The 13,908-nt window shown below is 44.5% G+C and overlaps 1 protein-coding gene across 1 annotated transcript; it reads left to right on the top strand.

Annotated features, from left to right (window-relative positions):
* Positions 1-535: 535 nt before the first annotated feature.
* On the top strand, positions 536-11,457 carry LOC143839122 (interleukin-2 receptor subunit beta-like). The gene is made up of 5 exons (XM_077340956.1): positions 536-669; positions 3,957-4,128; positions 4,514-4,619; positions 6,741-6,825; positions 8,356-11,457. The coding sequence occupies exons 1-5, from the start codon at positions 550-552 to the stop codon at positions 9,133-9,135; spliced, it is 1,263 nt and encodes a 420-aa protein (XP_077197071.1). The 5' UTR covers positions 536-549; the 3' UTR covers positions 9,136-11,457.
* Positions 11,458-13,908: the final 2,451 nt, after the last annotated feature.

The raw sequence follows: 13,908 nt of genomic DNA on the forward strand, positions 1-13,908 counted from the left end.
CAATAGAGTCCACCCTCCAAAGCAGCCATTTTTTCTAGGGGCACCAATTTCTGTCACCTGGAGAGGATCTGTAAACTGGGGGAACTGGCATCCCTAGGGCCTAGGTACAAGTGGAACAAAAGGGAGGATAGGACAGATGGCCACTGAAGTTGAAGAAGGAGTGGTTCTCTCGTTCTGCATTATGCTCCTGTCCTATCCATGACAGCCATCAAATGCAAACCACAGGTGTGGAGGGGGTGCATCTTTTTCTATGTCGCATAAAGCAGGGGTAGTCAACCTGTGGTCCTCCAGATGTCCATGGACTACAATTCCCATGAGCCCCTGCCAGCATTTGCTGGCAGGGAATCATGGGAATTGTAGTCCTTGAACATCTGAAGGATAAAGGACAAGATGAAGGCCTGTCCAGAAAAGGCCCTTGTTAGAATGGGGAGGGTTGCTGTGGGGTCCCAGGGCTTAACAGATTTGCTTCTGTTGCTGCTAGTGATGGATACGGTTCCTCGCTTGCTCTCTTCCCTTCCAGTCCAGCTCAGGCCTCCTCACAGTGTCCAAATGGAAAGTGACAGGAAGCCTTCTTACAATTTGACGTGGCAGCTCCACAAAGTCTCTCATTACCTAGAAGGGCAGCTGGAGTATGAAGTAGCTTACAAGAAGCTGGGGAGTCCCGATAAGGTGAGTGTGAGGCAGCATCCCTACAAAGGGCAAAGACCTGGGAAGAATTGTTGTTTCTGAGAAGTATAGCAGCAAAGTCATGTCTCAAGATGGGAAGGGGAGAGAGATTTTCAGAATTTGGGTTTCTCATCAGATATGTAAATTTGGTGATATTCTGCATAGTTCCAGGTGGCTTAGAGGGTTTAGGCCTCCAAACATTTTGGCACTACCAAAATTTTCAGAAGCTGTCTCAGGAGAGTGTGCAGAAACTACAGTTTGGTACAAAGGACGTCTGTCATAGTCTGGGCTGCAGCTTGTCTTACAACAACTCTATTGTACCAACTCCTTTGGCTTCTAGTAGGGTTACCTAGTTACCTAGTCTGGGTTTGGCTGCTACTAGAGATTTGGGTTAGAGCATGAAGGGAGGGTGGTTTGGGGAAGGGGGCCTAAGCAGAGTATACAGAGTCCACCCTCCAAAGCAACCAGAACTGATCTCTGAAATATGAATATCGGCTGCAATTTTGGGAGCTCTTCAGGCTCCACCTGAAAGTTGATGACTCTTGTTCTTAGTAGAGTTGCCCACCGCCAGGTAGTGGCTGGAGATCTTTTGTCATTATAATTGACCCTTAGGCAATAGAGATCAGTTCTTCTGGAAAAAATGGCTGGTTTGGAAGGTGGAATCTGTGGCATGATACCTTGCGAGTTTCCTCTCCTCTCCAAACCCCACCCTCCCCAGGCTCCACCTCCAAAATCTCCAGGAATTTCCCAACCCAGAGTTGGCAACCACATTTCCTAGTGCTCTGCAGACTGCTGGAGTTTTATTTATAAAAGCCTAACAATTTTGGGCCCAGGTTATTTTTCCTGTCTGAACCTAGCAGAACATTCTTGGGCTCAGCAGAGGTCCTGCTGAGATATGGAGGGGGAGAGGCAGGGTCTTTTCAGCAGTGACAAGCAAATTCTGGAATTCTTCACCTTGGGAGGCCCATCTACCTCCTTCCATGGCTGCCTTTAAGTTCTGAGTCATGGGGTGCTTATGACGGCGGGCCTTTGATCTGATATGGTATCCTGTTTGGCTTCCCTGCTGTTGTTTATGTTGATGAGCCTCAGTGAACACTGTTGCTTGTTGGACATGCTATTGTTTTCATATTATTTCATTTTCCTCTTTCATTGTTTTTATTGTCTATGTTGGCCAACTAGAAGGTATAGAAAGGAAAAGGTGGGAAAGATGTGGATAAAATATGGCTAAATCAATAAAAGCAAAAAGCATCTGTAAAAGTGTTCAAATCCCATCAACCAACTGGTGAGCCCCAATGGAGAACACGGCAAATTAGATGAGGGTTCATAGAACCTCAGGACTGCGGCTGGGAGCTCTTAGCAGATGTCAGGACTGTCAAAGAGCTGCTTAGGAAGCCAGCCAGCCACATAACAGGGAAACAGAAGCCTGATGTTTCACCCACTGGACCAAGGGAGTCAGGATGGGGTGCGGGTGCCACAGTCCCTATATAGAAGATTGCTCCGCAGATCCCCATCTCCTTAATCTAGATGTGAAAAGTCAGGCTTTCATTATCAGCACATAAAACAAATAGAGCAGTTTGAAATTATATTTATAAAACTGTCCTTGGCCTCAGAACAGACTACAAAACAGCTTTAAAAAAGATGAGCCCCTTCATCACCACCACCGCCATCATCATTATTATTAATATAGTTCGTCTTCCTCCTGCAACTCAAGATCGATTACATGATAATATCCCATAAAAAACCATTAAACCCTCAAAATCTTAAGATGGTTAAAAAAAGACCCTCCTACCTCCCCACAGTCATCAAGCAAAGGGTTTGCCCATTAGTACAGCATAGCCTGAGGGGGACCCATTGGTCTTAGGGGTACAGAGACACAGCCAAAATACTTGGACTCAGAGGAGATGGACCCAGGGCTGTGAGTCCTACAGGAACACAGAGATTAAGTCTTCCAAATACAGGTACATCATGAACTCTCTCAGGTTTGAGTCCAGTGGGCCCTTGAAGACCAACATGCCCACAAAAGCTTATATCCAGAATTAAATTTTGTTCTATTGCGTCAGACCAACATGGTTGCCCAGCAGAATATACTCCCAAGTCTATCCTTTTCAGCATACCTATTGAATGCCTCAGCTGTCAGACGTTTTGCAGAAAAGAGATAGAAATGGCACATATAAAATCTAAATAGGAAGAGAACCCACACAGCTGACTTGCTATAGGATATTTGCTTTATTGAGATGCTACCAAATTTTGTGGTCTGCACTTTTCTGTCTGCCTGTTGGTTTCCTCTCTGCAAACAGCACCCAAGAGTTTTCCCTTTTGTTGCACTTCCTGGATCTTTATGCAGAAATTGTCCTGTGAAATATGTTTACTATTCAACATAATTCTGGTAACAATTGGGTATAAAATGTGCATGATGTATAAATGGCTTTGAAATGCTCTAAGAATGCCGTTGGGGAGAGAAAAAGGAATGAATTTGGAACGACAACAATAAAATGAGCTAAAATGAAGAAAGTTGACAATGACAAGCTATGCTGAAAAGAAATGGAAAAGTGGTTCTATATTAAGGTGACCAGATTGTCCCACTTTTAGAGGGACATTTTGGGGGTACCTGGCAAATTGTACTTATGTTGAAATTATATATATATAACTATATATATATATATATAACAATAGTATTTTTGCATTCTAAGCATTCTATGAAACTTTTTGTTGCTCCATATAGACCATTTTTTTTATTAAGAACGCCCCCTCCCTGGTCAATGGTGTCCTGCTTTACCAATGTTAAAATCTGGTCACCTTATGCTATATGCAATTGTTGGAGAACCAGATGCTTAGATGGAAGAAGTCAACTAAATTCTGAGATACCCTGAAGCCTTAGAACAGTGGTCCCCAACCTTTTTATCACCGGGGACCAGTGAACGCTTGACAATTTTACTGAGGCCCGGGGGGGTAGTCTTTTGCCGAGGGACATTGCCCCTGTTTTGCTTGTTTTCCTGCCGGCTTCCCGCTGCCTGTTGGGGGGTGCAGCCAGCAGCAGCTGTGCAGTACCATGCCAAGGGCGAGCCCCAGCCATGGTGGCTGCCAGAGAGCACCAAAGGTGAGCCAGCGGCAGAGTGGCAGGGCAGCTGGGGAGGAGGACGAGGAGCCACGGCCCGGTACTGACTGATTCATGGACCGGTACTGGTCCCCGGACCAGGGGTTAGGGACAGCTGCCTTAGAAGGCAACAAGGTGTAAAAATATTGAACAGTGACTGCCCCCAGTCCTTACTCTCCTTTCAACTCCACCACAGGCTGCCACAATCTTGCCCATTATGTATGATCAGCAGTGGATAGAAATTGAGAACCTTTCTCCTGATTCAGAGTATGAGGCGGCTGTTCGTGTCAAGGTGCAAGATTACAGCGGTTTCAAGAGCTTATGGAGCCGCTGGAGTACCCCGTTAAAGTGGAGGACTCACCCAAAAGGTAGATCTCATAGTTTGTCTTTGAAATTAACAACCCCTTTCTAACATTGCAATCATACTGAAAGCTGGGTTTGCAAGGAGGACTGTGTATCATTATACTGTGCTGAGGTCCCTGCCCTCCCCAGGCTCTACCCCCAAAATCTCCAGGTATTTCCCAACCCAGAGCTCCCAAGCCTACTTGTGGTCCTCCCAACATGCATGGCTGCCATGTAGTGTGAACAGGGCCGGGTGTATCTACCAGGTGTGTACAGCCATGGTGTGCGTGAACACAAACCCAGAAGCTAGTAGTCACTTCATACACCCCAAAACTGTATGTGCATGATACTGCCCCTGAAATCCCTCTTCCATTAATTTCTGCTTTGTTTTTTTCCTAATTATTCCTGAAGAACGACCTTCGCTTAGCCTCCGCCCAGTTCTTCTAGGCTTTGGCATCAGCTCGATCTTCATCTTGCTCATTGCCGCTGTCTTGGTCAAAACACGGATACCAAAGTGGTAAGAGAGTACTGAAATCTCATTTTCACTTTTCTCTTCTGGGATATTTTGGGTGCCCTTTCAGACAGCTGTCTACCACACTGACCCTTTCCAAGAGCCCCCATCTCTCCAGAGTAGATGTAGATCCTCACCTGATTTGCAAGCACTGTGTTTTTCCAGTGGAAACTCAAATTATCAGGAATTGTTGAGATTTTGACCACTGTGTTCACAGTACAGAAGAGAGCATAGGGGTATCTCCCTGTTGCAAACTGATAATTCCTGTGGAATGCCATGACTACGACTTTGCTTTTCTCAAGCTCTATTCAGATTATCTAAGTGCATAAAACATCTTAGGGCATAGAACACAGAAGAAGAAGAAGAAGAAGGACGAAGAAGAAAAAAGAAAGAAGAGTTGGTTTTAATTCCTGAAGGAGTCTTAAAGCAGCTTACAACCATGTAAGAGAGCCCTGACAGAACTGCTCTGTGAGAACAGCTCCAACAGGACTGTGACTAGCCCAAGGTCACCCAGCTGGCTGCATGTGGAGGAGCAAAGAATCAAACCCGACTTGCCCAATTAGAAGCCACCACTCTTAACCACCACACCACTAATTATAGCCACAAACTCTGCCTTGACTTATATGGAACACAGGCACAGCACCTACATGTGCATCCTTCAAAACCCTGAAAAAGTTGAGTTCTCAATCATGCAGAGAGAGCCATACTAGCAGAGAGTTTATGCAACTGTTATACAAACAGAGTATAAATATGGCAGAATTTGCCACTACGATCCCAATCGTACTCCTGCCTCGGTCTACATCCATCATACATATACTGTTTGAAAGGGGTGTAAGAAAAGGTATGACAAGTCTGCTGGAAATGAAACGAGGGTTTTGGCTGAGCCTTACAGCGGCTACAGATGCTTGGTCTGTATGGTAGTTCCCTCCTCACTGCTGTCAGCTGTCAGGGCAAATGGAGGCTGCCAGATGGCCGGTCAAACAGAAGCAGCATGCCTTTGAAAGCTGTATGCTGGGGACAAATGGTACAGTGTGGTTATTCCACCAAACCCTGCCAGTGAGCTTCATAAGGCATCTGTCTGGTTACAGTTAGAAACTGCGGAGTTACTGGATTTGATGGGCTTTTGTTCTGACCAGATACTCAGACCAAGTATGGTCCCTCCCTCTACCCCAAATACATGATGAAATCATTGGAAGAAGTCTGAATTATACACTTCCCCCACCCACCCACACATACAAATTGCACTCAAATCCCAGCCAGCCCTAAAAACTGTGCATCCAAAAAACAAGAAACTAACTCTGCGCACCAAAGACCAATGCATCCCCATCACAAAATTAAGAGTTTTCCACCTGCTTAATTTATTGTCTGACTCCAGAACCCAGGAGTGTTCATTCAGCATTCTAGATTTGATGTCGTAATATTTGCAACAGGATGGTGTGATGGCAGCTCTCAGTGTGGATTTTAACACACATGTGGTGGAACAAAATGCTCAAATCTCAACTTCCTCTTCTCCAGGCTGAATATCCCAAAGTCCCTCAGCCTTTCCTCCTAGGGCTTGATCCCCCAGGCCCTGAATTATCCTTGTTGCTGTCCTCTGCACCCTCTCAATTTTGTCCACATCTTTTTTGAAGTGAGGCCTCCAGAACTGTGCCCAGTACTCCAGATGGGGTTTGACCAGTGCGGTATTCAGTGGGACTATGACATCTTGCAATTTTGACGTGAGGCCTCTGTTGATACAGCCTAAAACTGCATTTGCCTTCTTTATCGCCACATCACACTGTCTGCTCATATTTAGCTTACAGTCCACAAGTACCCCAAGATCACGTTCACACCCACACACTGCTCCTCAGAAGTATACCTCCCATCCGGTATGCATGTTTCTCATTTTTGTGACCCAGATGTAGAACTCTGCACTTCTCCTTACTGAATAGTATCTTGTCCTCATTGGCCCGCTTTTCCAGCCTAAAAGTGGCTCTTTTAACTCTTTATCACAACAGCTGTCATAATGGTGCTGTCTTCTGTTGGACGATCCTTCTGAGTGTGCTTGTCGGTGGTTGTTGTTTTTGTAATGCTTGGTGGCTGTTGTTCTTCAGAGCTATATTCATTCCCTAACCTTCTCTGCTCTAGGCTTCAGAAGGTGCTCAAGTTCCATTTGCCAGACCCAGTCATGTTCTTCCCATCTCTCACTGCTGTCCATGAAGGAGATGTTCAGGTAAGGAGGCTGGCTGATTAAGGAAATGAGGATAAGAGACCTAACCCAGAAGAGGACCGGGAGAGCAGAGACAACTGGGAGCCTCTCTTCCATTGCAGGCTACGGCAGGAATGCTTGCAGGACAGTGTTACCAAGCCTGCATCTAACTGGGGTCTCTGTTTAAACTTAGTTTGCCATGGCCCGCTATGCGTAGCTAAGTTGCTTTTACAAAAATAGAGTCCAGTGGCACCTTTAAGACCAACAAAGATTTATTCAAGGTGTGAGCTTTCGAGTGCAGGCATCCTGCCTCAGACTACTTTTAGTTGTAGAAGCCGGCATTTCTTCTCTGTGTTTGGCTTTGTGGTGAGGAAGTTGCAGAGTAGCAGGCCAATCAGTCATAAACTAACCTACACATTGTATGGGAAATCCAGGCTCAGATTCCCTGCCATACCTTTAATTTTATATAGCACCTCTGGGCGGAAGAGGAGGAAGAAAGGTTTATCCATCCTTTTCCCATTTTCCTGAAAAAGGCTCAGGAGCACAGGGCTTGATCTTTTTTGGGGAGGGGGGCATGTGACCCCATGTGGCTGCTTTGAAGACCAGGGCCCCAGCAGATGTTCCGAGTCGGTCAGCCTTAGGCAAATGCCTGGTGGAGGCTTGCAGGCCCTGCGGAATTGTGGAAGTTCGGGCAGGGCTCTGATCTCCTCAGGGAGCTCCTTTCACCAGGTGGGGGCCAGGACCGAGAAGGCTCTGGCCCTTGTTGAGGTCCAGCGTGCTTCTCTGGGGCCAGGAATCTGCAGCCAGTTGGAGGTGGCAGAGCGTAAGACTCTTTTGGGGGTATAGGCAAGGAGACGGTCTCTCAGGTAAACTGGGTTCAAACTGCATGTGGCCTTAAAAGTGGTTACCATAACCTTAAACTTAATCCGGAATTCAACCATTTAGTGGTTGATTACTTTCTTTATTAATCCCAGATTCAATAAAAATTTAGCTTTTTAAAGCAATAATGGAATTATAAGAAACTGGGGATAAGTTAGCTTGAGTTAGAAGTCAGCTTTTTGTTGCGGTAATGACAACCAGGCATACCCCAATTTTGATTTGCTTACTGCAACACTGTATGTTATAGATTAAATCATTATAATGTTCCATATAAATATTTCATAATGTTCCACGTAAACCACCCGGAGCTGTAAAGAATGGGCGGTATGAAAATCCAAACAAACAAACAAACAAACAAAGTAGTGTTAATAAAATTACAACAAACCATGAAGAGATTAGGACTAAGTTCTGTGGTAGCAATAATTTGGACATACGATCATTAAAAAAACAAAACCTTGACAGCTGAAGAATAACCCAGGGTTCCATATTCTGGACTGGTTTCCAGCACCAAAGAAAACTTGTCAAGGCCTGCCATAGAGGCATTTCATGCAGCAATGTTATGGATCCACTTATTATGGGAGTGGACAGAGAGTTCCTAAGTCTGAGCACCACTCTTGAGATGTTCTGAAGATCATTCTTTGTATTTTGTCTATGTTTCCCCCTTAAACTGGACAGAAGTGGCTGTCTTCCCCATCATCCATGGATTCCTTCCACATCACTGCTACATCCCCAGAAGTCTCTGTGCTTGAGGTACTGCAGAAGGGCAGCCAGGATCCTTGCCTCCTCCTCCCCAAGGATTGTCTTACACCTACAGAGGCTCCGGAGACCAGTGGGCATTCCTTATCCAGCTGTTTTATCAACCACGGCTACTTTTTCTTCCACCACCATCATTCCCTTGAGGTTGAGCCCTGCAAGGTGTACTTCACATATGACCCCTTTGCTCAAGAAAACAGCAGCAGTGAGGATGATGACTCCTACCAAGCACTCCACACAGCAGGTGATCACCCATCACTGCCTTCTGACAGCCTGGTTGGGATCAAGGAGGATGTTTTACTGCTGCCAGAAATGAAGGAACCAACTCAGAAGGTTCATCAGACCATCAGCCCACCATCCATGGAGAGATCCCCACCTGTATTAGCAACAGAACAGGCTGAGACCCAAAAAGAGAGTGAAGCCATCTTTCCAGTCTCCATTTATCTGTATCAGTCTTCCACGGGCACTTCAAACATCCACAAACAGCCTGCCAGCAATGTTAATGAAATGGAAGCAGTTACGGATGTAGCATCTCACATCTCTACAGAAGACAATGCAGCTTCATTTCTCCAGCCCGTGATTCCGTATCCAGGCAAAGCCAGTGATGTCTGCCAAACCACATCCTGTAGCCAGGTCCCTAACTCTGAGGCCTACTTGTCCTTGAGGGAGCTTCAGAGCCAATACAGCCATCAGTCTGCCTGAGTTCTGTTGGAGGAATACTTGGCCGCTTCATGGCCAGATCATCTGTGAACAAATTAAGTAGTCGTAACACCAGTTCACAGTTTGTGGTTGTCATAGATGAACTGCAAATAATTGTTTGTTTTCTTTCCATTTGGTTTGTGCCTTGGTCAAGAAGGATTCTTGCTCTGGCCTAGATGGCCTAGGCTAACCCAGTCTCTTCAGATCTTGGAAGCTAAGGAGAGTCAGCCCTGATTAGTACTGGGATGAGAGCCCACCTGAGGCAGGCTATATCAACCCACCTCTTCCCTTGGAAACCCTACAGGGTTGCCATACATTGACTGCAACCTGACAGTGCTTTCCGCTACCACCACAAGGAACCTTCCTTGTACAAAGGCTTATTTTGACCCCAAGGGACAGATCACGCAAACGGTGCAACAATATATTGTGGACACAGATGGACAACTTAATTATCTGTGCACTTGATCTGGCCCAACCAGGACCCTTGGGGGGTTGATTTTCCTTACTACACAAGTGCGAAAGCAGCTGCAACATGGAAAGAAACCAAACCTACCCAACATGGCTACTGTGCAGCCACATAGCTGACTGCCTCAGGGCTCCAGTCAGACAGCAAAGTGCAGGGACAAAATGAACTGATCTGAGGCTTGGCTCACAGGTAAGGAGCAGCTGCTAATGAAAATATTTCACAGGATAAAAAGTGTTTGGACAGAACCTTCTCAGCAGGTCTGCCTGTAACCTCGCGGCTTCCTTCAGTCCTCTGCAAATATGCTGCCGTTACTCCCACTTAGTGCTTCTTGTTGTTTCACCAGCTTCTGATCCAAAAGAGAATCACTTATCCCAGGATTGCTAAATTGATTTGGGGGGTCTTGGAAAAAGGTATTTGGAAGGCAAGGTATGTCATGATTCCCCTTTAATGACATGCATGTTAACACTCCTGAAAAACTCCAAAACGGATGGTGAGGCAGGATTTCCCTTTGCAGAAGTCATGCTGATCCATTGTTTCTACGAGTGCTTAATCATCCTGTCTTTCACCATGGGTCCTATTGATTAGCCAAGAACAGGCATTAGGATAACTAGCCTGTATATTTTCTCGCCACCTATGAATCCCCTTTTAAAAATCTGTGTCATGTTTGCCACTCTCTGATCCTCTGATATGGATCCTGATTTTTAGTGCCAAATTGCAGATTATTGTTAGTAGATTAACATCATTGCACCAGAATTCTTTACGAATCTTTAAGACATGGCAAAAATGAACATATTGTCCTGTTATTTGTGATTTGTCCACTAGTCCCAGAGCATCATCTTTCATCATCTGTAATCAGCAGTTTTCTTGTAACTAGCAGAAGTTCTTATAACTCTCTTGCTATCTTTAAGAGGTTTTATATACTTAGATGTGAATAATTCTCCCCCCCCACACACACACACACATCGAAAACCTGCATACTAAATACAAGCAGGTATTCAAATACATAAGCTATGTACACATATAACAAAATCTTTTCTTAAATAGAAAGAAGTGACTTATTAAGTAACCCTTTCACTACTTAAGTATAAAGATAACAGGGACATGGAAAAATGCATTCTGAGCCAGGGAGAGCCCTGGATAGGTAGAGAAGAACTGATGAGATGGATGGAGTTACAGTGCAATTCTATGTCTCAGGTAGATGGTTTACCACTGAACACATGAAACTGCCTTCTGCTGAACTGGACCCTTGGTCCACCAAAGTCAGAATAGCCTACTCAGGCTGCTAGTGGCTCCCCAAGGTCTTCAGTGGAGGTCTTTCCCATCACCTACAGCTTGATCCTTTGAGCAGAAAACGGCAGCAGTGGAACCTGGAACCTTCTACGTGCCAGGCATACGCAAGCTTGCTTGGCCAGGGTGCCCATCACCCCTGAAATTTCTATCCTAGAAAGCAGCTCTAACTAATTTCATGCAATTGATTACTTTAATTAAATTGATACTAATTATAAAGTCCTTTAAAAAAATTTTAACGGGTGAATCTGCACCCCAGGTGGGGTGCTGCTGTGTGTGGCTGTCCTGGAGGAGCCACCGCCGGGTGACTCTTTGCAGAAGAGCAAGTGGGCAGCGGGAGAAGCATTTTGCTAAGCAGATATTGATGCTAGATGTGGAGATGTAAAGGCTTGGGGAAATTCAGGAGAAAATTGGGTCCCCTTCCCCCATTTTCCCCAAGGCTGTTTTTCCCATGGAACATAGGAAACTCCCTTATACTATGTCATTATACTGCTCCCTTATAGTCCCCTTATATGAGGTTAGTATTGTCTACTCTGTCTGGTAGCAGTTATCTAGGGCAGGGGTAGTCAAACTGCGGCCCTCCAGATGTCCATGGACTACAATTCCCAGGAGCCCCTGCCAGCATTAGCTGGCAGGGGCTCCTGGGAATTGTAGTCCATGGACATCTGGAAGGCCGCAGTTTGACTACCCCTGATCTAGGGTCTCCAATAGATGTCTTTCACATCGCTTTCTACCTGATGCTTTCCACTGGAAATTCTGGAATTTGAAACTGCTGCCTTCAGTATGCCGGGCAAATGCTCTAAACTGGAAAATTCAGAACTTAAACAAACAAATAAAGCTCCTGCCAAGCAATATCCCTTTTAGAACCCATAAAATGCTTCTTAAAGAAGTCCTCAGACTTAAAGAAAAGTCCAATTAAAACACTGGGAAATTTGGGGGGGAAGCCGGAAAAAAATACCCTCCTCGGAAATATTTTCCTTTTTGTGAGAAAAATCTTGTCAAAAAAGCATTTCCAGAGCTAAAATTGGGAAATTTGGGGAACACTAAAAAAACAAAACTCCCCTTCCCCCCTTTGGGCTGGACCGAGTGAAATAAAAGGCAAAGGGGGGTGGGGTTCCCTTATTAGTTCTGTCCCCAAAATGCTTTTGTTGATCGCATTGTTTCCCCACGTTCTCTTCAGCTAACAGTTTTCACTTTGCTCTTTCCCCCCTAGTTCTTTTGAGACTACTATTCCTAATTACTGATTTTGAGCCACATGTATTCATTTGTAATGGGTTTTTTTGGGGGGGGATTTGTGTTGGTTCTTCCCACTTCTCATGCATTTTCTGAAGACTGGACTGTGACTGTGGGACAATCCCACCTGTACTCCCCGCCCCCCGTAATATTTTTTATATTTTATTTTATTTAGTTATACTTTGATTTATACCCCGCCACTCTCAACAATGTCATCTCGTAGCGGCTTACAACATAAAATCAGAATACAGAATACCCATAAAACTCGCCTTAAAACATTTAAACAGTAAGAGATCAAATATCAATAATCTCTAGATGGCGGTATAACTTTAACAGGCCCAGAGACCCAACTCCACTGTTCCAGCCAAGCCAAGAGCTCCATCTTCTAGGCCCTGTGGAACCTAGATAACTCGTCAGGTCCCTCAGCTCTTCTGGGAGCTCATTCTATCAGGTTGGGCCCAAAGTCGAAAAAGCCCTGGCCCTGGTTGAAGCCAAACTAAATAATATGCCTAAGAAGGCCCAAAATCACTTGCTGCTCTATTCAGCCACGCAGCCATCATGCCTTGCCTTTGTTCCTGGCTTTCTTGATACACGCCTGACTTCACTTTGCCTCTCAAAGAAATAAGGAATTTTTTGCCTTATGGAGGCAAATATCTGTGTGTTTTTTTCTATTGTGTAAAAACAAACCATTAACTGATCAAGATATATCACTATAAGATGTGCCTGTTCCTTGACATTCACCTTTACTATCTTTCTTTTTTTGGTGAGAATTTGATATCATATGGGTTTAGAGGGGAGTATTTATTATTATTTTAGATCCTGGTGGAGACTGTCACAGGTTGGCCTGCTGGCCTGTTTCATTACTCTTGGCCTGACAAAGACATTTGTATAACTAAACATTAAGTACTTCTTGCAGGCTAGATGGGAGAGCCATTGACTCCCCTCCACTTGCTGTTTGTCGACCATAAAACTTGCTAAAATCTGTTTGCAACCCCAAATGCATTGGAGGGAGGGATTCATTTCTTTGCAGGGGCAATATAGCTATTCTCATGGATGATCTGGGAGGTGAAAGGAAGGGCCTAGCCCCATTTCTAATGGGAGGTTGACTTAAACATGGGCATGTTCATTAAAGGAGCAAAAAGGGGTGGTTCTGTGGCACCGCTGATGATGACAGCAGCCTTGCACAAACCCAAACAAACTTCGGAACAAGAAAATAAACAGAAGAGGGATGGAGACACCGCTCTCAACACAATTTGGCTGCTATCAGATGGACGGCGAAAGAAAATGTAGAACTAGGGCTGTCGTGTGGAAAACCCAAAGTTTTTATTCAGAATGTATAGTATTTTAAAGACAATCTGCATTCTTTTATAACTGTAATGCCTGTGTTTACATGCATTTTTGATATTTTTTAAAATTATAAATAAGTTTAGCAACAGTGTTTTTAATGCTGGCTGGTTGAGGGGATAAATTGATGTATTAGTGCTGCCATCTTTTAATTTAATAATTTTAACAATGTAATCGGGGTATTTTAGGGGGTTTATTGTATTTTTACTCTTTTATTTTGTAAACCACTGTGAGCCTGAATGGGAACGGTGGTATATAAATTCAAGTAATGAATGAATGAATGAATGAATGAATGAATGAATGAATGAATGAATGAATGATATAACATTGAAGAGTTCAGTGTTTTCAACTCTATTAAGTTCAGCTGAATATCTAGACCTGCTGGCAGTCCTATCAGTTGTGGCTGTCCCAGTCTTTAACATTGATATTTTCTTAAGACTCAGATG

Source organism: Paroedura picta, chromosome 5 (assembly GCF_049243985.1).
Source record: "Paroedura picta isolate Pp20150507F chromosome 5, Ppicta_v3.0, whole genome shotgun sequence".
Taxonomy (NCBI): Eukaryota; Metazoa; Chordata; class Lepidosauria; order Squamata; family Gekkonidae; genus Paroedura; species Paroedura picta.